The sequence below is a fragment of the Necator americanus genome, chromosome II (genome assembly GCF_031761385.1).
Source record: "Necator americanus strain Aroian chromosome II, whole genome shotgun sequence".
NCBI classification, from domain to species: Eukaryota; Metazoa; Nematoda; class Chromadorea; order Rhabditida; family Ancylostomatidae; genus Necator; species Necator americanus.
In genome coordinates, this window is record NC_087372.1 from 6,921,048 (window position 1) to 6,943,772 (window position 22,725).

A 22,725-nucleotide genomic window follows, 5' to 3' on the forward strand; every position below is an offset into this window, starting at 1 on the left:
TATGAGCTAAGGTGACCAAGGATGTTTACCTTTATGTCTTTCCTTTCTCAGACATTCCAGAACTTCATCAATACCTCTCGTAAGGTTGAGGTGGAGTACGGTTACTTCTGCGATCTCTATTTTGCCTTGAGCAAAAATCCCCTTCCATAGATACTTCATATGTACTATTAACTCAGGTAAACTCAGGTTTGAGTAAACACAATTCGTTGTAATCCAAACATTGTCCACTTTACCGCTATTTCAAACGTTTTTTTCTTCAGACCTGCTCACAAATGTGTATGCCGAGGTTTTTCTACGTTCGTCCGCACCTTCGCCTCATTAATCTTCTCAAACTTCAAAGACGATGAACGATGTTTAAAAAATAAGGACGACAGAGCACAAATAGCACACAAACCTATTGCACTTGAATGGTTTGTCCGTCTGATGACATCTGGAGTGCGATTGTAAATTACTGAGTTGCGAGAACGCTTTCTCACAACCTGTATATTTGCATTTATACGGTTTCTCGCCGGTATGTGTACGTATATGCTGTTGTAGATGTGAAAGTTGTGTGAACTGAAAAGAAAAATGAATGAATAAAGAAAGAGAGAAAGAGAAAAAAAAACTAAATAAAATCACAAATGAAACAGTAAACGTTTTTAGAACAGAAATGTTGCACTTTTTCGTGCAAACATAGCGGTCACGAGCTTTTTTGTCTGCACGTTTTTTATTAGCGGCTAGGTCGACTGGTGGTGGTAGGATAAAAACCGTGCCGGTAGAAAAAAAAACACGCTCTATTTGTCTCGACTTGTTGGAAAAAACTGTTTTCTGTTTGCATTGGAATCTGTCTAAATCGGTTCCTTGTAGCTAGAAAATCGCCGAGAGCACTTAGATGCTCATTGTTCTCCGGGGGAATCACGAACGACAACATATCGAATGATTGTGGATTAAGCTAAGAAAACACGATTCATTGAAAAATCAATCATACCCTAATCAGAGCATTTCTTCTTATGGATTACTCATAATCGACTGATTGCTGTTGAACAGCGTGCTATGTATAACGTATAAGCCCACTTTTCATGCGAATAGAATAGGTTTACAAAAAGAGGGTGTGAAAAGCGGTCCTATGCAGACAAATAAAACGCTAACGCCGTTTTCAGGAAAATGAAAAGGAACAAAGAGACCATCGTTCACGCAGCGACTAGAAAACAGTGATAATTCCTCTTTTTTTGTGTTCGAGTCCAATTTCCTAAGGTAAGGCATGGGTCGGAAAGAAATATTTTAATATCCTTGATCTCATTTCACTATTTAGATTTTCTGCAATTGAGGGAGAATAAGAAACTTTCCAGATCTTCGTCGTTTTTTCACTTTTTTCAATTTCCATTTCAATCAATTCTTAAGCGAAACGAAAACATTTTAGTAGTTTTATTCCTTCTGAAACATTACTTAAATTACATAACAACATAAAACTGTAAGAAATGGAAGGTTAAAAATTTCTCATCGAACAACAAACGGTTTAATCTCAGGGAATCTTTTCCGGATCGATCCGCTAATATTGGGGAGCTTTAGCCTCTCCCTATACAACCAAACTATTTCTCTTTGATATTTTGTGATCATAATTTCATCTTCATCCTTTTTTCCCAGAGAATATATCGTTTCAATCCTCTATCAATATTGTAGCACTGAGGAAACGTTTTTATTCTGCTTGGATTTTTTCCAGTTGCTCACAGAAAAGCTCGTGAGTCCTTAATTAACAGAAGAAATTAGACTTGCCCATTTTTCATTCATTTTTTGTGTTGTTCCGTATTTTTTTTCTCACGAATTTTTCACTGCAGTAATTGAATCAAAGTGCATCACTGGGAGAGAGAGAGAGAATACAAATTAAAGCTTCGAGTCATCACGTACTCGTTATTTGATCCATAAACCTCATTCAAACTACTACAAAGAAAGTGATAATCGTCCAGGACACTTCGCTAAATTCGATCAACGCTTATTCCTGAAATGATAGCGCGTGCGTGATTAATGACCAAACAATCGCGTTGAAAAAAAAGCGAAACCGAAAAAGACACGAAAAAAAACGATTTTAATGTGATTTTTTCCCCGTGGGCTCCCGTGTTAATGTTGCAAAACGCGAGACACTTTTTGAGTGGTACGCCGGCCGTCCTTCGTTCGACCGACCCCTCACCATCGTTTTTCATCGCAGCGAACGCGCGTATCGCCAAATGTCTGTTCAACGCCCCGAATTCTTTCGCTTTTCGTCAACGCAACCGCGCTGTTTTTACACAACATACAGTACGCAAAAACGTCGAAAAAACCACACGAAAAAGACCTTGGAAAGCGATGAAAAAAACCACGCACGTACTATGAAAAAATCCACATCGTAGGCTACATACGGCAGGAGGTGGCATTGACGAAGGTCATACGGGCCGGCCGTTTGTGCGGTCCACGATTACGTGCTCAAAGCGAGGTGAATGTGGCGGAGCCCATCATCTACGTGGTGCTCTTAGATGTCTGTCTTTTTTCCCGAACAATCAGAACCCCTCCCCTCCCTTCCCAAAAAAAGAACATCACCGGTAAATTAACGGCAGTTTCCCTTTTGTCCATTTTAGAATTAATGTCCCGGCGACACAAGAAAATATTTGCATTTCAGGATACCATGATTTCATGCTCAATCTGTCATGGATGTTAAATAAAGTGTTTTTTTAAGAGAAAAATAACTAGTGAAGTAAGCAGGTGACATGCATGAAATGAATTTTTGATGGTTTGCTATAGATTCACCAAATTTCAACATCAACTCATGTATATCGCAACGAAAATGGTAAGAAAACCCAAACGATCACGATGGATTTTCGGAAGATTATCGTTGAATTACCGGTGCCAATGTTGGAAGGTGGCTATGGCATCAGTGATGATTTTGGATGAATTCTCGAAGCCGCGTGACGAGTAGAACATGTCGTCGACTATGAACGCCAGTACCTGCGCGCAATTATTACAAGGTCCCTTTTTTATATTCATAATTTGGACTTAGTAGTCCATGTGGAACGCTACCCGTCCCATCGGGGTACTGTAAGCGGCAGAAGCGCCTGACCTGTGGGTGAGATCAGCGTTTGGCGCTTCTTGAAGCTTGAGAGCTAGGTTTCTGGAAGGGTTCTGGAGCGTTCTTAAATGCCGACTCAAACATGAGATCTTCTTTTCGAAAACATTTATGTTCCCGAAAAAAAATTGTCATGGTTGAGCTACATTTTAGACGAAGTGATTCAAAAGTTCTTAAGTGGGGTTTTTTCCCCGGAAAGAACTTTTGGCTTTTTTTTCTGACGTTTTTGTGACGACAGCTTTTTCTTCTCGGCTTTTTTCATCCTTTTTTATTCGACTTCCCTGTCAATAAAACTCATATCTAAGCAGATTAATCCAATTCTAAAGAAGAAACAGAAACGTCACATTTTTCAGAGTTTCTTATACTTTTTCTGTTATCCTGGGTACATTTCAAGACTCAGACTTAAAAAAAAAACGGAGTTTTTTTTTTAAAGTTTGAATTTCGAGTTTTTTTTTTCTGGTAATTACCACACGTAGAGATTTGCTAAATATGTGCATCCAATTTTTAAGAAAAATCAGCTCCTCAGTTTTTTTTTGGAAAAGATGGTAATTTTAAAAAAATCAATTTCAAAAGAAGAAACGTGTCAGGTGGAAACGTTCCCACAGCTTCATCGCCCACATTTTCGCGAACCCCCCATGAAGCTCGCTACATCGCTTGCGCTGTGAAAATTAAGATATATTGGCTTCCCATATAAAATATGGATATGGAAAACGTAGTAGTTCGACGGAAGCCAGTTCCTTCTAGGGTAGGTTTTGCTGTTTTGTCGTAAATCATTGATCATTACGTTGAATTACGTCGATTTTGGGCCCAAAAACTAGTCGGAGATGCAACGAAAAGTTCAAAACATCGGATTTTCCATAGGAATTGTATTTTGTGTTCATGGATATCCATGAAATCTATCTTAATAAAATCCTACATTCACCTGAATTATTAATTCTAACAGAAGTTCACGATTTTTGTAAGAAGACACCTCTTAAAGAGCTTCCCAGTCGACTAGTCCATCTTTTCATCGGTGAATTACATTTTCAGGAAAAAAAAAACTCTCATTGATTTACTTTTAGAAACATCGAGAAGGTTTTGTAACGAAGAAAAATGTATTTTCATAAAATCTAGAATAAAGATAATAAGCGGGATAGGAAGTCATCGATCGGAAAAACGCTGAGGGGAAAAAAAGAAAACTCTTATCCTCTATAGCTCAGAAAAAACTGTTCTGATGGTTTAGCCGCAAGCTCATTCACAAGATATTGCATTTCCTGGTGAGAAATCCAAGAAACGCTGGACGCTGCTGAAAATCTCAAAACGCTACGCTCCCATTCTAAATCGCTCTAATAACTTTCGCCGCGGGAATTCTCGTTAATGTCGTCGAGTTGCCGCAAATTCTCACCATTCATTCAGTTACGCAATTGGTTACGCCCCTCCTTTTTAACTATGCGCTATTGGCCGCTAAGTTACGGTGTGTTGCATTTAGTGGGCAGCTCGAACATCGAACACCATCGCTGTTGACGGCGAGGGAAAGTGTAGAAATTTTGCCTTTGGGAAATTTATGTAGAGAAAAAAAAAGACGAGTTTCCGACTTTAGTACGTGTTCTAATCAATTTTGTTACAAATGAAAAGTGCATAGAATTTTGCCAGAAATAAAACTACCTCTAATATGGTGACAGAAGGATAGAAGAATACCCCTAATTAGAATTTTCATGAAATGCTCCTCTTTTTTTCTTTTCAAAACAAAAAAAAAACACCAGTAGATGGCGCTTTCGCCTCGACTTTCCTTCTATTTCGCCCGTTGACATCGAGGCAGCCCCTATTGCGGCCGCACCGCTGTTATATCGATCACCGGCTGAACCCGCTACTACTTTCTTTCTTGTCACTCAGCCCTGCACAGTTTTTAGCAGTTCATAAAAGAATTAATTAATTTAAATTAGTCAAGGAAGAATTTCTTCAACAACGCATAGGAACACTTTTTATTTCAAAAAAAAAAAACAAAAACAAAACAAATAGCGCTTTGAAAAAAGCGTAGTGCGGAAGCTCGCTCGTGCTAATGCCTTTCAGTTTTTTTCTTATTTGAAGAAAAAAAAAACAGAAAAAGAATAGTTCTTTAGCAGGTCATCGGCAAAAATCTCTCAATGGGAAACCGAAATCAACTTATTTGTATTTTTGTTTCGACGAAAATCAGAAAAGAGATTTCTGCACCAACTGAACAAAGCGAAAGCCTCTAATTTCGAGCGATTACGGTAGTTTTTATGTGATTTTTTTTTGCTTTCGTTTGTAAGCTCCAATAATAATAATTGTACAAAAAGGAACATTATTGTTAATTGCGTAGGTCGCCTACAGCTCACGTGTTCATGATAACAACGGAACACCTCATCATTGAGAAAAAAAAATGCTAGGAAAATAGTAGAATTACTGGTGCCTAAAAACTAGAACAGTAGTAGTTTCGTACCGTAATCGTAAATTATAGGCTTACAACTACTCATTTAGCAAATACGAATAGAAAAATTCTTCACTAGCTAAAGAAAATATCATTGAGGATACGGCCTGATACTGTCAAATGGTAATCATCGTAATTGTTAGAAAAATTAGAAATGAAACAAATTTCGGTAGCGGAAATGTTAGAAGCGTCTAAAAAATGTTTATACTAAATCAACAAGATGATTACGGAGGTTTTCGGCGTCAAAAAAATCCTTAAATAACACTCAGAAAAAATACGATAATATGATTGTGAACTGGATTTTTCCTCTACACTAGGAAATAAATAAAATAAATAAGATTTTAAAGCAGTACTCAACTTCCTTCGCAGAGCTCCTCGAACCCAGATGCAGAATTTATTCGAAGCGAAATATGTAGAGGTGATAATGCACTAATCATGAAGAACAAAAAAAATTGTTAGGGAGAAGGGGGAGAGATGACCGATTTTTTCCGATATTTTCCAAGTAACTGATCCAAGACTGCCTTGGTTAAAGCAAACCGCTAATATCCGGAATATCATGTTAAATTTACAAAAGTATGTAACAAGACAGAAGTCTTTTTTATTTGTTTATTTACGCCTATAGGTATGCTATAAACTGAAACAAGAAGGAACAGAAGTTTTTAGAATTTCGCCTAAATTTTACAAAATTTCACACAGCAAAACTAGTCCTTCACAGCACTGTGTGTGATGAGTTGATAGGTCACTCTTCAGCCACGGATGGTGAGAAATCCCCACGAGGACTCCTTCTTATGGACCGCTTTTTTTTTTGTTAAAATTGATGTTTTGGTAATCATCAAACGGTAATTCAAGCTTTATGTGGTTAATTAATAATAATCTTGATTTTCCTAAAAATTTAATTACTTGTTTAGTGATTTATTCTCTCTTTGAGCGGTTGCGTAACCTGGCTACGTTGACGTATACATACGTCTTTACGCAGTTGCACATGTTTGCGGTGCCGAATCTTCACAGAGTCGAATTTTACGAATCCTTCGTCTAATTTTAATGATAAAACAGAAAAGGAAGACCGATTATGCTTAGTGTGCTCAGCAATATTCCTCTTCATTACCCAAACTTTCCTTAAAATGATAATGATCCTTATCCTTAAAATGATAGTGCATATACGATGGTAAAATCTTTTTTTGCAAAAAAGAGGAGAAAAAATTACTCTTCTCGCCAAAGCTGTGGTACTGTGTAAATTTCGCAGTTGAAGCAGAGGGTATATTATTTATCAATACTCAGAGAATTTCCAAAATTACTCTTCCTTAAAATAATTATTTTTTTTTTCATTCACCACGTGTTGTAATTTACTACAGTCATAAGATTGACTTATTATATAGGTACTATTTCAATCTAATAAAACTTTAGTTGTTGTCCACTCTCAAAAAAAAAATCTAATCATAATGCAAAATTTGATGGGTTTTTTTTTCGCGAAAGAACCTCCTTAACCTTACTATCTTATTATTAGGATGTTCGAGTAAGAAAAGGGGTTAAAGCAATGTTTGATGAAAACAGCGAAATACTCTCATCACTGGATTCACAACTAATTCTCGTGCTAACAGTAACAGCCTCTGCTTCCGAAAAGAGTACAGAAGACATTCCGGAAGTAGAAATGTTTGCTGCACTCGGAAATCATACTTTTTCCATTGTTTTCTTAACGTTTTTCTTCATTGAAAAAAAAGTTTAAAAAAAGCTTGTGGAAAAAAACGACGAGCTTTCCCGTAAGAACGGTCGTACAGTGTACAGGACATATTTCCACGGCGGTGAACCGCTGCTGCTGACCTTACCTTTTTGCCACAGTACTGACACGGTCCGAACGGTTTGATGCCCAGATGAATTCGCATATGCTGCGAGAGGTAGGACGAGTTGGCGAAGCTTTTCACACACTGAGTGCATTTGTACGGCTTCGCCTCGCGCATCTGCATCTGCGACTGCAGCTGGCCAACGTCCGGCTTCGATTCGAACTGAAATCAGCAGACGTTACTCGGATCACGTTCAGTGATGCTGAAAAGAGTATCCAAGAAAAAAAAAGTGGTGGGAGAGTGATGAATAAAAATCCTCAAGTTTCCACGCTAAAATGCAAACAAAAGAAGAAACACTATTTGCTGCCCTAAGCGAACATTTGAGGATCAGTTTCTTCGGAACTCTTCAAAAACCTCATTATCATATTTCAAGACTTTTTTCAAACCATCAACAGGCACAAACTAACACAGAAACAATAGCTTGGCTCATACTTTAAGTGTAATGATCCGATATAGAGGGGTCTGACACTAAATTGCACTCATAAGTGTATAGACGAGGCATAAGTGCAATTGGAAGTTTTTTTTTACTGGCGGTAAGAAATAAGAAAAAAAAACCTAGCAACGAGCTAAGGACGACTAAGGAATAGCTACTTTTTCCACTACGCTACTTTTTTTACGTATTCAATACTATATGAAAAGTGAAAAAATGTAACATCATTTGATCTCCATTAGGCCATCGTCAAAGAGTGCATTTTTGTTTTTTTTTCCCGGGATCAAAAAAGGTATCTAAAAAAATCTTTTTATGTATCTAAAAAAAGATTTGGATGAGAGAAAAGATGAGTTTTTCCGAGAGTGTTGAGAAGTCATTGAATTAATGTGGAGACTGTAGTGTATTCAGACACTAGAAATCCCTCGAATAAAATTATTTAATAAAAACATCCAAAAGCTGTTTAGGGTAAGTCGAACGAAGCGTTTAGGATAAGTCGTAGAGGCAATGCGTCAAAAGTCAACAGTTGGCAGCGTTAAACGACTGAGGCGACGTCAACGTCGAACTCAGTCGAGCGACAGCGTTTCGTGTTGGCATTCGGGCAATGACCGAGCGAAAAAGATGCAGAAAATTTTCGAATGTTGCGAATGCAAACCACGCACATCTGACGACTAGTGATGATGTATTGATTCTAGGAAATCTGCTTAGAAATCTATTTTTACTCACTGCTGCCTTAATGCTGTTCATTAGTTCCTTTTAAATGTTTAACAGTTTTCTTTCTATTTCTAAGGAATATAAGCTAGCGTTCTTCTTCAAGCAGTGCTTGTCACCATCGTACAGAATAAATTTGCAATTTATTCACAATGATCCTGTTTGTCTTCAGAGAGAAAAAAAACCAACATTACCATTCTGAAAAAAATCTCCTTTCTGGAGAAAGAAAGAAATAAAAGAAGAACTTTGAAAAAGTTCAATTCATTCATCCTAACCGATGTTACACTACTTTATCGTTTTCACATGGTTCAATTCATATGGTATAATCCAGCTTAAAAATGTAGTTTAAATAATTTGATTTCATTTATGGTGACCCTACCCGTTCGCCCGAGGCGATGAATGGCAACGTTATTTATCCCCATCATATGGTTTTCCAGTAAAGATTTCAAATCCAGCCATAGATCTCGCTCGACTCTCCTCCCACTCGCCACTTCCCCAACCGTAAAAAGAGCCGACAGCTTGGGGGGAAAAAATCCACTAAAAACAATCGTCAGCAGCCAGTAAGAGCAAAGAGCTGCTGATTCGCGGGAATAAGAACTCGCTCAATGAGCGTAACATTTTTCTTCGTTTCCGTCAAGGAAGTGTGTAGTCGCATAAGCGATATTTGTTATCAGTATGACTCACCTACAAAAATAAAGAAAATGTTACTTTCGAAACCTTTTACACACAAGATGTGAGGGGTTTTATGCCAAAAAAAAGAAAGATTTCCTCGAAAATAGTACTGCTTCTGTTCAATATTCCAGGTTAGTGTTGAATACAGAGCCTGCTCGAAAGACAAAAAAAAACAAGCGAGGATCCGACACTACAAATAACAACCAAATAGTCAGGTGTTACAGTGATTGTCCACACACGCTGATGCTCAAATGATAGTACCGTTCCGTTTCAAAAAATCAGGCACCAATTTCGCAACAAAAGCACTCATTGTCACCATCGTTCCCCGTACGATCTATTTATTCATTATTGCCTTGCATGCGTTATGTGTGCAACCGAAAATAGAAAGAACTAATCGAATTTTACCGATGAAGCCTTCTAACACGAAATGAATGTGAAAAAAAAGCTTGAAGTTCACGTGAAAAGCGCTTCGGATCACGAAAACACTTGCAGAGAAAAAAAAACAAGCTGAGGGCGTCTTTTGTACATTGAAAAACATGGCTTGAGTGGTAGATGGTGAATGAAGAAGTTGACTACGGGCACCGCCCTCAGGGACCCTGAAAAACGCTTGCGAACGCGTACGATTTCCCAGAAACACCGAAGAAAGTGAACGGTCGAAATTTCAGAAGAACACATCGCAGAAAGAAGGCCAAACACACGCATAAGAACGTGCCTCGGCGACAATAGGTGGTAGAGAAGACGGTGGGCGTGGCGCGTCCAAAGCGCTCTCTTCGGTAGGGGAGCACTTGGCTGGCGCTTGTTGGCCGGCCGGACACGCACGACTCCCGTGATCGGACTGATACCGTACCGTAACCAGTTAGCCTCCAACTAATTCGCTGTGTAGTACGTTTGAAACGTTAGGTGCTATGAACTCTGAATTCACGTGGTGAAATTAGTGAAAAAAGCGAAGTTATTAGCAAAAAATTCTAGTGGAAATAAAATTTGAACGGCTCATTGGTCAAGTCATTAAAAAATTGCGGAGATCATGCGCGAAATCCTGGAAATTTATCTCCACAAAGCTTTTCATCGATCATCCTCACTATTTTCTTCTTTCGGATACACTTCACCTAGGGATCATCTCGAAAAACACGTGGGTAAACTGGCACAGTTGGAACGTTTCCAGAACCTACGCTACGGTGTGAAGAACGTTCCATCGAAAGGAAAGAAAGGCAACAAATCATTGCAGCTGACAAAAAGCCGCCGTTGCTAGCCGACAGGGCGGCAAACATATCCAAAGTAATTTAGTGAGAGTTTAGAAAATCGCAGAATTTCGCTAGATAGTGCAGCGAACGGAAGAGATGCAGAAAAATTAATTTACTGACGACAACAACGTACTTAAACCTAGCTAATCAGTCCACTAAGAAGAAGCGTTAAGAGGATACAGTTTTGTTTTCAACGGGGTGTTTTTTAAGTGTTCCACTATTGATTTCTGAACTACGTTGTTGGTCGATCAACAACGATTTTTTCCTAGGCATGAAAAAAAGTGAAAAAAGTGACGAGAAAAATGGCTCATTCAGAAGCAACCAGAAAAAACAATTGCGCCAAGCAGGAACTCATTGCGGCCGGCTAAATGGCTTTTGAAAAACGCTTTATACAGGCAATTTAGATGGTGTGCGGAAAAATGACAAATTAACATTATGACAGTCATTGCTTGGCAAATAGCTAGCGGTAGGTCTATTAAAAGACTTCAACGCAACATCGCCAAAACTTCGCCGGGCTGAACTACTACTGAACGACGCACACGCACACACATTTCGATTATATGCTGTTAGTGCAGCCGCTGCCTCCGTTGCGCAGAAAGCTACCGTAATCCGCCCCTCGCCTTTGTCGCCCATGCGCCAAATTTTGTGCGGCACACTCGATGTCGCCGTCGTAGTTGCTGTCGCACTCGTTCGATGAACAATTCCGTCGCGCGAAAATAATCGATATCGCGATGAAACTAGATATCGTCGCAGAGCGCGTTTTTTTTTTCGTCCTAGAAAATCGATTCCAACACTCACTGGCGGGCGAACGGCTGGCTGGAAGCGGCAAAAAGCCGAATGGCTGTTGGCGGAGGAGAGAAAAAGCGAATGATCGCGCGGTGTAGATAGATCACTGTTACATGGACGAGTGAAAAAGGTTGCAGTAGGCGTGGTTCCGCCCCAAAAAATACGTCAACAGCACGCCAAATGGACGAAACATTAAAAAGGTCGGGTTGAGTTTAAAAGATGGGAACGAGGCTCGACGAAGCACCATAGGCCTTCAAACGATGTTTCATAAAATGCACGCACTCACCGCACACACACACACTCGCACACACTGCTCACACACACACAACACACACACATAGAGAGAAAGAGAAAGATACGCTTCGGCTGAGGGTACTGTAGCCGATGGCGGCGGCTGTGCACGACGACGGCGGCAACGACGCGCGCCGCGTTGAGCAACGAACACTCGCGCGGGCGCCTTCACATACAGCGACAGCGGCGACCATCGCCAGTCGTCCAGCCACCGTCAGAGCCCCGTATACCCGATAAAGAAACCGGTTTTTCCTGCTAGAATAATGAGGAATCAATCGATACAAACAAACGTATCCATAGTTCTTAGGATCTGCATATTATTCTGTAAATTGATATCAACTCTAATGTTGGATTAGCCGTCAGAATGCATTGATTAACGCGCTGTGAAGTTGGTCGATGATGTCTTACGCACGTCACAGTGCCATTCACATGCATTTGTAGAACTCGTACTTGCCAGGTACCCACCTCCGAGGAGACTAAAAAAGTCAGGAGAGTGATCTTATTGCTCGAAGGTTTTTCTGAGCGGTGATTTTAAGGGGTCATTGTCAGAGAGATGACGATGTCGGCAGAAAGGCGCAATTTTTCGACGAGAAACGGAAAAGAACACAGCGATGTGAGAAAGAAAACTTCATAGAACAAGAAAACGACCGAAAAAAATAGGATTCGTCTTCCTAAACTTCTTCTAAAGTCTATATCATCTCACGTTTTTAGGGAAACAGGAAGTAAGATCAGTTGTAAAGAGTCTCCAAAGCACTCGAGCCCAGAAAAAAGTACTGAATTGGATTAGAATCCGACCAACGGTCGAGACTAAGAAAGGCTTCTCAAAGAACCAATATTTCACAAGATAGAACCTTAGGCAAATTATTTCCGCTGGAATCACTCCATTTTTTCAAATGCGCTCTAGGCAGCGCCACGAAGAAAAACTCCGCAATGGGCACTAAAAAGGGGGAACGCTGACAAAACATGAGCGAAAAAAATAATGCTAAAGAAAAAACCACAAACAAAGCCGGAAGAAATACTCCGTGTTAGAAATGTCGGATTCTAATAAAAGGAAAACGGAAAAAAAATTCTAGTTAGTAAAAAAGATTTAGAAAAAAAGAAAGAAAAAACAAAAAACAAGAGATTAAAAAAGGTGAATAGTTTTCGGAACGAGGAACGAATAACGAGCAAATCAATGAAGAAAATCATTTAAAATTTAGAGAAAAGATTTTAAATCGGCGGAGAAGAAGAAAACAGTTTGAATCAGATTTCTTCATGTCACGTTTCCATTTTTGCCTACCTAACACTCTTCACGACAGAGAGAACTCCATGTGAAGCGAAATCAAAGGAAAAGAATAGGAGAAAACGGAAAAATCAGGCAAAAAAAAGACCAGGGAAAAGGAAGAAAGCTCTTCCGTAAAAAAATTACAAGACTGTTCTTTGGCAAACGCTAAGACAACAGAAACTTTCCATTTCGACAAAACTGCAAAAATTGGATAGAATGTGTATTTCGCAGCAATTTTCAATTGCAGACAGTAAATTAACTGAACGTGGTGACGTACAGTCATATTCGCCGAAAATAGCGGACTGTCAGTTTGTCAGGAAGACAAGAATCCAGAAGAATTGAACCTAGCCAACGCCGGAGTAAATCATGAAAAAAAACCTCAAGGAGATGAAAAAGAACTCCCTCTTCCTCGCGGCTGCAGCGGCTTCAGAGGGGGCCGCGCGCGCCGTAAGAAAAATCATTAAAAAGCCCAGATCAACGGGAGCGGGAAAAAGCAGCAGAAAAAGCTAGGCGGGAACGAACGTTAGCAATGAAAAAGAAGATAGATGCAATGAGTGAGAGTGCAAGGCGGAATCGAAAGTAAAAACAGGAAGCTAAGGAAACGTCCAAAGTGTTTCTATCGAAAACGATCGGAGAGAACGGACCTAAAGCAACGATTAAAAACCGAAGTGAACCGAATATACTTTCTTGAAAGTTTAATTTAGAAAGTCTATCAAGTTCTGCCCACTCGGTCACCAGCCAGTCCTATCCGGAAGATTTGGAAGAAAAAAAGTTAAAAAAATAGAAAAAGTGAAAAAAGTTTAAAAAAGAGAAAAACAAAAAAGAAAACAGCGCAACAAACTACTAGAAAAATAAAACTCGTAATGGCCATGTTGGGAGGAAGGCAGGCGGTGAAAATTATCTGACTATTGCGGGCTAGCAGCCCCCACACTCACACATACACACGTACGCGGCTGAATGCAGTTGAGAGGGGGGAAAAAACGAATAGGCCCTGGATCAATGAGGGGAAACAAGTGCAGTTGTATAGCAGAACTGAAGGGATGTACTGCTGCTGCTAGTGCTGTTGATCATAATGGGAAAACTATCGTTGCAAGCTGTGAATGAAAACGGTGTTGGGGATAAAACAGCAAAAAAAATGTGTGTACGATCATACACACAGTGAACGCCTAGTCATACACCCAGTTTTATAGTGAACGGCAAAAAGAGCTGGATGGAATAAAAATGACTGAACTACAATTGAACGGCTTCAAAAAGAAAACGCTACACTAAAGTTGGTATTAAAGAGTTATATAGAAGAAAATATGTAGGATTATATTAAGAAATGAAAAAAAAACAAAAAGTTTATAATATCTGAAGCAAAAATGATCTATGAAACATAACTAGGAAATCAGAAACGAAAGGTTTCCTTCTTTTTCTTTTGGAAAACGTAGTATAGGAAAGAAATGGTAAACAAAACGTGATTTCGACGAAAACGCGTTATCAATCAGTGGTTGACTATCGAAAAAAAAAGCAGTGCTCTCACAAATAACCGAGAAAAGGCGAATTTCAACATTTCTTACGAGCAAACAACGAAAAACAACAGGAAATACGGTGAATAAACGTACCTGACGAACATAATGAGAATGTAGAGAATGTAGTTCGTTGAATTATATGTTGTTGTGCCCTGTGCGTAGTAGTGACGGCCACAGCGATCTACCGTATTCGGCGGCACTCATCGCCGATTGGTTGACGGCCGAGCATGTGGCAGCGCCGCAGCATCAGAGCAATATGGCCGCTATGGGACCGCGACGAGGGAGCCGCCGACTGGCGCCATCACACACTTCTTTTCTACAACCGGGTGATTTTTTACGCTATACGGAGAGGCGTAACCCCAGCGATATTCTCCCTACAACAGCCCGATAAAAAAAACCACGTGGATGGCGGTGTTTTTACGATACAAATGCGGGTCAGCAGCGCGCGTAGTGGACTATTTTTTCTGCACTTACGCGTCGCACGCGCCCGTGCCAGGCGGCGTATTCGTGCACTTTCAGCTGTTCACTACGAAAAAAATATAGGCGCAAAGACGGAAGAACGGAACGGGACATCTCACCCTCACACACACAGTTCACTCCTCACTAATCGCTAAGCCTCGGGCACCCGGGCGCGCTTGTCTCTGCGTGGAACGGCCTCGTACGCCATTCCCCTCATTTGTGGACCTTATGAAACATACAATGGCACTCCCTGTCACGTCTTTCGAAGAGTTCGTGCTGCTTTCTAAAATTATTGTTAGAACTGGGGCTTATTTATGTGGTAACGGATGAGGCGCAAAAGCGATAGCAATCGGAAAGGTTGCCTTATGCAAATCAGTTAATTTACTATATATTCTATAATCATTCTATTTATTTATTTAATGTATTAGTCTATACTTTATTGACTTATAGATGTTATGGAAAAGCAAAGCCTAGTAGCCCGGAGCAAAGGAAGTCAGATTATTTTCTTGTTAAGAAATACACGTTTGCGTCGTAGAACCAGCGTCGAAAAGTAAAATCCGTAAGCGATAGCGAGAGCCGCGTTGAGGAATATGGATGAGAATTTATCCTACGAATTCCTACTTTCCATCAAGATGTGAAAGTATCGGCTAAAGGGTTTTTGTGAAAGCCTACGAGGTTGATGATTCATAATTTATTGAAGGAACCAAAGCATGTTCTACTCGAAACTCAGCTCAATTAAAGTCATCATCCCACGAATCTGAGGTGGTACGGATTTCAGGTGGAGTATTCATATACGGCGTAGTAGATTATGGAGAGGGGGTGATCCCGTCCATTTCTTCCTAATTGCCGTAAAAAACGGCCCGGAAGATACGGATTCGGGTGTTTCGGCGCGCTACTTTCTACAAGATGTTCGACTGGAGCGCTCCAACCTTGTGCACGTGCCGCATCTTCCGGGCCATTTTTTACGGCAATTAGGAAGAAATGGACGGAATCACCTCCTTCTCCATAATCTACTACGCCGTATACGAATACTCCACCTGAAATCCGCACCACCTCAGATTCGTGGGGGTGATGCCTTTAACATATTCTTGCTCGTGTTTGCAAAGATCAAGAACTCAATCCTGACCCAATTGAATATTGCAGTCATAAGGGAGAGTTTAACCGACCAATTCCACGGTTTTCCAACGGTTAGAAAAACTCTAATCAAGGAAAAAATCCAAAAAGAACTTTTGAAGTTTTGAAACTACCAAATCCGTTTAAACATACAGTGTCCAGCACATGTCCTTCTCTTATATAAACCCAAAGTTCACTTTAGGCTAATATTTATATTGCACTAATGCCTACACTGAAACTTGTCATACAAAAAACAAAAGCGCTGCACATAACCAAAGAAAATATCAGTTCGCTCTGTTTCCTCTAATTTTTAGTTCACGTTAATATTTCTCAGACTTTCTAATATTTTAAAATATTAATTGAAGAATTTCCATGGCGAAAAATAAAAATCAAATAAAGAATTGAACATTCGAACAAGAAGTTGACAATGAATGTCATTGAGAAAGATCGTAATTGAATATGAATGAATTGACGTTACATTTTGCAAATTTTCTGCAATACAGGGACTTAATAATGTGATATAATGTTCTCGAACAGAGATCTCCCGGAGGAAAAAATTCCGGAAAATTCGAAAAAAAAAACTTAGAATATCCTCAGGATATCCTATTCAAAATAGAAGAATAATTATTAGATAATTATCAAAGTAAATAGAATAAGTACATGTGGTATGATTATAGAAAAAACAAAATATATAAATCCAAATTATCGTTGAGAAATTCATTTTCCCATTTATTTCACTTTTGTGTACGAAATCACCGAGTTCAATGATACTCATTAAAAAGCCGAAAAAAAAACCAAATAGCAGAAAAAAAAAGTGTCGAAGCCATAAAAAAAGCCGATGATGAAGACGTTCGTGTCTTTTCACGTCTGTTCGTCTCTCCTCCCCAAAAAATATTTCCCTGATGTGTACAGCTTTCTCATATCTTCTACTCTCCTCTTCATCTGATATTTCTCATGAGAGTGGGAGGAGTCACGTTGGTGAATCGAGGTGAGCGCAATACCAGCAGCGTGGTGCTTGCGGTGCTTCGTCGTGTCGTGTGTGTGTGTGTGTGTGTGTGTACTTTAGTACCGCGTCCACTCTGACAGTGACCACTTCCCGGGTGGTACGGGGATAAGAAAAAGCCTATCCAAAAAAAAAATTCGGGACCGGCTTCCGTTGAGGGTATATGGGTGTGGCGTGGCGAGTGAGAGCAGAGAGTTGACTACTAATGTACTTTTTTTGCACTTGCATAGAAAATAAATGCTTCTACGGGCAGAACGCAACCGCTTCCGAGCGTTGTTGGACCACCTACTATGATTATTTTCACCGTGTTGGTGTTTGCTCAAAAGGGTCCCTCGAACTATATGCGTTGACCTTATTTTTTTTTGCACTCATTTCACGAGGACACCAGCAGTTCCTCCGATGCGAATGCATCGCATCCGTTGTTGAAAGTGCACAGGCGTTCTCTCCCCATAATCAATGCGAAACATAAATTTAGCGGCAAAATAGCGCCGATACGTGGGAGATAGCAGGCAGCGCGCGGTCTAGTGATTATTTGTAATTCGCCTCGAATACACACACATACACACATACACACAACACCATGGATTATCAACACCGGCAAGAGTCCATAGATAAGCCCCGCCCATCGAATGCACTTTACGCGTCACGTGACGAACGCCGGACGCGACAAGCAGCAGTGGCAGCGGCGGGGAGCTCGGCCAAAAGCAGTTCTATATATTGTCAATGCGTTGTTCACTTCCCGATGCTGCCGGTCTCAAAACTACGGCACTTATTCAATTTCTCAAGCTCACCACGACAGATACTGTACCAATTTCGTGATGTTTGCAGCGAAATTACATGTCGCCGTCGAGGCGATGGAAAAAAAAACGCCTTGTAGATAGAACAGGTATTGAGAGCTGCTGTCGTTGATGTTGCTGTGCGTGTGTGTGTCGGTTGCGAGTATGGCGATTTGCTGGAAAAACGAGCTGCGCGCCTAGAAAGGCGCACACCTAGTTCTCGTTTTTTTTTCTCTCTCTGCGACGAGGTAAACGTTCTTTGAGGTCCGAGGATGCGAGGAGTGAGGAAGGGTTGTACTTGCTCGTTACGAGGAGTGCGAATAGAAGGGGCTGAAGCAATAAAAATCCTCCGCGCCGCGAACTTGCGATATGTCCAGCAAGTTGTCACGTTTCTTCAGAAATTTTCACTGCTAGAAAAGTTTCCAATGCTAGTAACGATAAATTTCACATGGTAATTTTGTACAGTAGATTTTTGATTTGTTATGAGGACTATTTCTGGATATGGAAGGCAGAAAATCAATTATTTGGGAGGGGGTAAATCCTGAGAGCGAAATAACAAAGAGCTGGTTCTCATGCTAGCCACTTTCTAACGGAAGACGCTCTAATTTTAGGAAAACACATCAAGAAAGGAAGCAGGATAATCAAACAGGAGAATATAGCTCAAACAACCATAACATAAACAAAAACTGAGTCCAAAAAAGTGAAACGTCCGGGACAAAAAAAAAAGATTCAAGCAAATAATGCCCTTCATGCGCTTCGCAGAGTTTGATGTAGTAAAAATTAGAATAGAATACTCAGTGTTTCTCGAAGACAAATCGATGTATATGGGTTTCTAAACAGTAAAAATAAGAACATTTCTGATGTTCTGAAATTTTTCCAAAAATGTTCAAAAAAAAAAGTTTACTAGTGGAACTTTGCTAAGAACCGCTTTGTTTACCACCGTGAAATTTGCCGCAGAATTGTGTACGAAATCACTCGTATTGGACTGTCTATTCTTTGTGTGATCGCACAAGAAAAAAAATAGAAGCAAAAACGCCGCGACAAAAAGAAAGATGCTTCAAAAAAAAAGAGAGAAGAAAAAACATTTTATGGGATGTCCGAAAAGCGAAAAAAAAGAAGAAGCGAAAAAGCGAATGAAATTCCTAGAGAATTATGGGGGAATTTTTCGAATATACAGCATCCTATAAGTGGGTTAATGAAAGTTTTTGTTTTCAGGTTATTACACCTACCCTGGGTTCTCCGTGTTGATGCAGCCTAAAACGGAACACTAAAGCTTAAGCCTATTTATGCTATCCATATTCCCTCTTATACCCGAACCAATCTCTCAACATTCCAGAAATTTCACTTTTCGAAGCGTTCATCGATGGCTTGATGACAAATTACACGCCTGTGACGACGAAGTAGGGGAAAAAAACGAGGATGGTTTAGGGTGCAGGATAGAACAAAGAACGGCGATTTCAAGGATAGTCGTGGAGAAAAAATCGAGGACGAACGGCTGCGTTTGCAGAAAAAAATGGGTTAGTCCGCCCCCCTTATGTGTATCTGTGGGTAATGGCCGAAGAGGCTATTCGGTCAGCGGAAAAAAGTGCAAAAATCGTGGCGGACGTTGTTCAAATGACCGAAGTGGTGGACTTGAATCTTTGAGGAGAGACATCACGTCGAAGACTTCACTAAGCGCAGCACGATGAGATGACTAAAGACGTTCGCCTCCAGGTTTAATGGGGACCAAAAAAAACGCAACATGTGTTAGAAAAAAAGCAGGAAAATATACAGATAACACACCGGATTCATGCCTTCGTAAGGCGTGACGACTGAAAGCGCCATTCAGCGAACACTCCTATGGACGTACACCGAACCCGAGGAGCCAAAGCGGCCAATGAGCAGATCTATAGCGACGCGGCGACGTAGCCAATCCAAAAAACGATCTCCTCGGCCTCGGAAACGAAAGGCGTGGCTAGTGCAGCCTCATATAATCTACATTTTCGTGCTATACAAATATGTATACACTGGAAGCGCTTTCCGATGACGGAATGTTCAGGTTCGAGTGGTAGCGGTTGTCAGTTGTAGGGGAATTCCCTTTTGTAAGTCCCTGTTCTTCTCATACTTATTCCCTGCATCGATTTTTCGTCTTCATTTCGGATTTGACGGGACATTAGACTGTGGGAGCACGGAGACAAAAAAAAACGATAGCTTAGTGTATATTGGGGCGACATAGGAGAGATCATCCGTATATCCAGGAAACTTCGCCGTTTGAAAAAGAAAGCAGCAAGAAAAATTCACGTTGTGAATGTTCGAAGAAGATGTGAGGGAATACCGAAATGAAGAGACTTCATAGGATTCAGATCGTATTTTAAATGTTAAGCCCAAAAATCAAAAGGAAACTGTGAGTTAAAGGCATCACCCGACGAATCTGAGGTGGTGCAGATTTCAGGTGGAGTATTCGTATACAGGATGGAAGACTACGGAGAGGGGGGTGATTCCGTCCATTTCTTCCTAATTGCCGTAAAAACGGCCCGAAAGATACGGCTTCATTCGTTTTGGCGCACCATTTTGTACAAGATGTTCGATTGGAGCGCGCAAGTCTTGTGCGGCGCCGCATCTTCCGGGCCGCTTTTTACGGCAATTAGCAAGAAATGGACGGAATCACCTCCCTCTCTGTAGTCTCCCGCACCACCTCAGATTCGTGGGGTGATACCGCTAACATAATTTCACAATTATTTTCACCACTGCTTCGAGGAAAAAAAGAAAACTTATGCATGAAAGTTGGGGAAACGAAGTAATCGAATGTAGTAAAGATACTTTTTATTTAGAATTTAGTTACCTCATATGTTTTAGTCGGTTTTTGTTTGATGTGGAAACCATTTACTATGTATTCGCATTATTTGCTCATTAGTCATTAGACTTGTGTACTTTGAAGGCACGAGAGTGCAACCACCTCCATCAACCTTTATCCTACAGTAATCTTAAATTCACCGTAACGCAATGTTCCGAAATCGTAAGTCGACATCAACTTATTCATATAGAAAGAGAGTTTGTGAACGGTTGTGCACCTAGCAGAGAAGTAAGGACGCCGTTACTGTGGCGAATATCTCAGACAACGCAACAGTTGCATATTTTAAATGAAAATCGTGAAATAGTGGCCAATTATGTAAATTATGGTTCCCGCGTACTTCATCTTTTAATAGAATGTTGCTCCTGAATAAACAGTAAAGTAAAAAATCTTGAATACTCAAATGATCGAATGATTAGACGTTTTGAAAGCACTGGTACTCGTAAAACCAATAACTTTGTACGCACATCCCATCAGACACTCGAGTGTTTCGAATACTTTTGCACTTCGAATATCTGAATGCTTGGAGCAGAGACCAGTAAGACCAATCTCAGCGTTCCGTGTACAAATCAAACCATTTTTCAAAAATTTTTCTTCGAGTAACACCAGATTCAGGAAATATTTTTATCCTCAGGCAATAATGAGAAATGAAAGGAATTTTTTTTTTCAAGTTTTATTGTTGTTTTGCAAAACTAATCCGTGAAAATTAATCATGCTTTGCCCTGGTAGAATGTCTGCTAAAAACTTTATTGATTATTTAACATTCTTACTATACGTTTGAGAATTTTCGATTTTATTCGTAATAGGTGTGGCTATAATTGCAATAATAAAGATGAAGAATGATAGTATGAATGAAAATAACAGGAAAATTATAAAAGTAGCGATAATAAAAATGTCATATGATAATAATAAAGGATAAAGTATCTGACGTTAGGTCCACCAGGGGTACACCAACGCGTTAATTTCAATTCTGAGTCGTTCCAGGTCTGAAAACGCGTGTCCGGCCGTAACCACAGTGACCTGGTGGGGCTGAGCGATGTATCGAGTGATTTTGTCAGTGTTTTTATTCTACCAGATAGGTCTGGTACCAATTTAACGACCCCAGAAGGATGAAAGGCCGTCGAGTGGCGCCAGGGCGGTTTCGAACCATCGATCGATCGTGTACTCACAGCGGAACCTCTTACCGACTGCGCTACACTGTCGCATGATAGTAATAATATGTCTTAGATGTTACAGCTCTTGTACAACCTACACATAGAGATAGGCATGTAGAAACAGCTCATTCTTTGTGGAAATTTTTGCTTTTCAGATCAATTGAAGTGAAACCAATTAAATTACGTAAAAAAATCTTATGAACGAACTTTCATTTTTTTGCATCCAAGGTTTCGTGTTTTCGAGTGCTTTCACAATTCATTAAGTCATTACCACTACATTACAGTAATTTTCCTCGACCTGCTGCGAGTTTTGTTTAACAGTAGATGATGCGGATACTAAAGTCGGTGAATTTACTGTTTTTTTTTCTTTTCTTTTTCTTAATTCCAAGACTGTTATCCAACCGCACTTATTTTATACTGTAATCAAAACTCAAAGCAATAATCATAAGTTTTCACGTAATTTCTACCTAACTACTTAAAGTGCCAATTTCACATTATCAGCCCACCTTTCGCAAGTTCACACTAATTATCACTTAAAAAAAATTCTTTTTGTCGCTATCACGTAATTTTTCAAAAAGGTTAGCCCGTACGCATTTTCAAATACCAAACACTACATAATTTTGAAGAACCTCAGAGAAATTCCCATTTCCATAACATCTCTGAGATTCTGCTGGTAAGTCGCGTAATCACGGGTAAAAACCATGTAGCTCCTTCATCCTACCCCTTAAGGCAAGAATTGTTTTCTAGGAATTAAAAAAGGTCAGAAAATAGGAAAAAAAGTCTCATTTTATCTTGAAACCTATAAATTTTATAAGAAATAATTCAGTTATGTTTCCTCCTTTCGTTCTGTTTCAAACTAATCATTTTTTTTTCAGAGACTTTTTGTTTCGTACTCCGAATGTTCGTCCAGTGAACTTTGAATGGCTGAACGAATAGTGATATGTTCTTATTCTCTAAAAAACGAGACTGCGTGAAGAAGTTATCATTTTAGAGGAAATTTATCTATCCTCATCACCACTGCTACCAGGTTCCCACCGCGAAAACGTGATCATATTTGTGTTTGAGTGATCTTCGTTGTACTTCCATCCTTAAAGAAAATAGCTCTAGTGACACAAGTATTTACAGTAACTGAAAAAGCCACAAAGGAG

The 22,725-nt window shown here is 39.9% G+C and overlaps 1 protein-coding gene across 3 annotated transcripts in view; it reads right to left on the reverse strand.

Moving 5' to 3' along the window:
- Positions 1–22,725, reverse strand: part of RB195_017038 (uncharacterized protein) — a gene marked incomplete at both ends in the record, with an annotated part of 70,434 nt that overhangs the window by 13,851 nt on the left and 33,858 nt on the right. For 2 of the 3 annotated variants that reach the window (XM_064183851.1, XM_064183850.1), the window contains 2 exons: positions 395–555; positions 7,325–7,501. In XM_064183851.1, coding sequence (XP_064039731.1) covers positions 395–555; positions 7,325–7,501 — 338 coding nt within the window. Of the gene's footprint in view, positions 1–394; positions 556–7,324; positions 7,502–9,861; positions 9,985–10,993; positions 11,024–22,725 lie in introns of those variants that run through there. The other variant, XM_013439007.2, reaches the window with a different exon arrangement.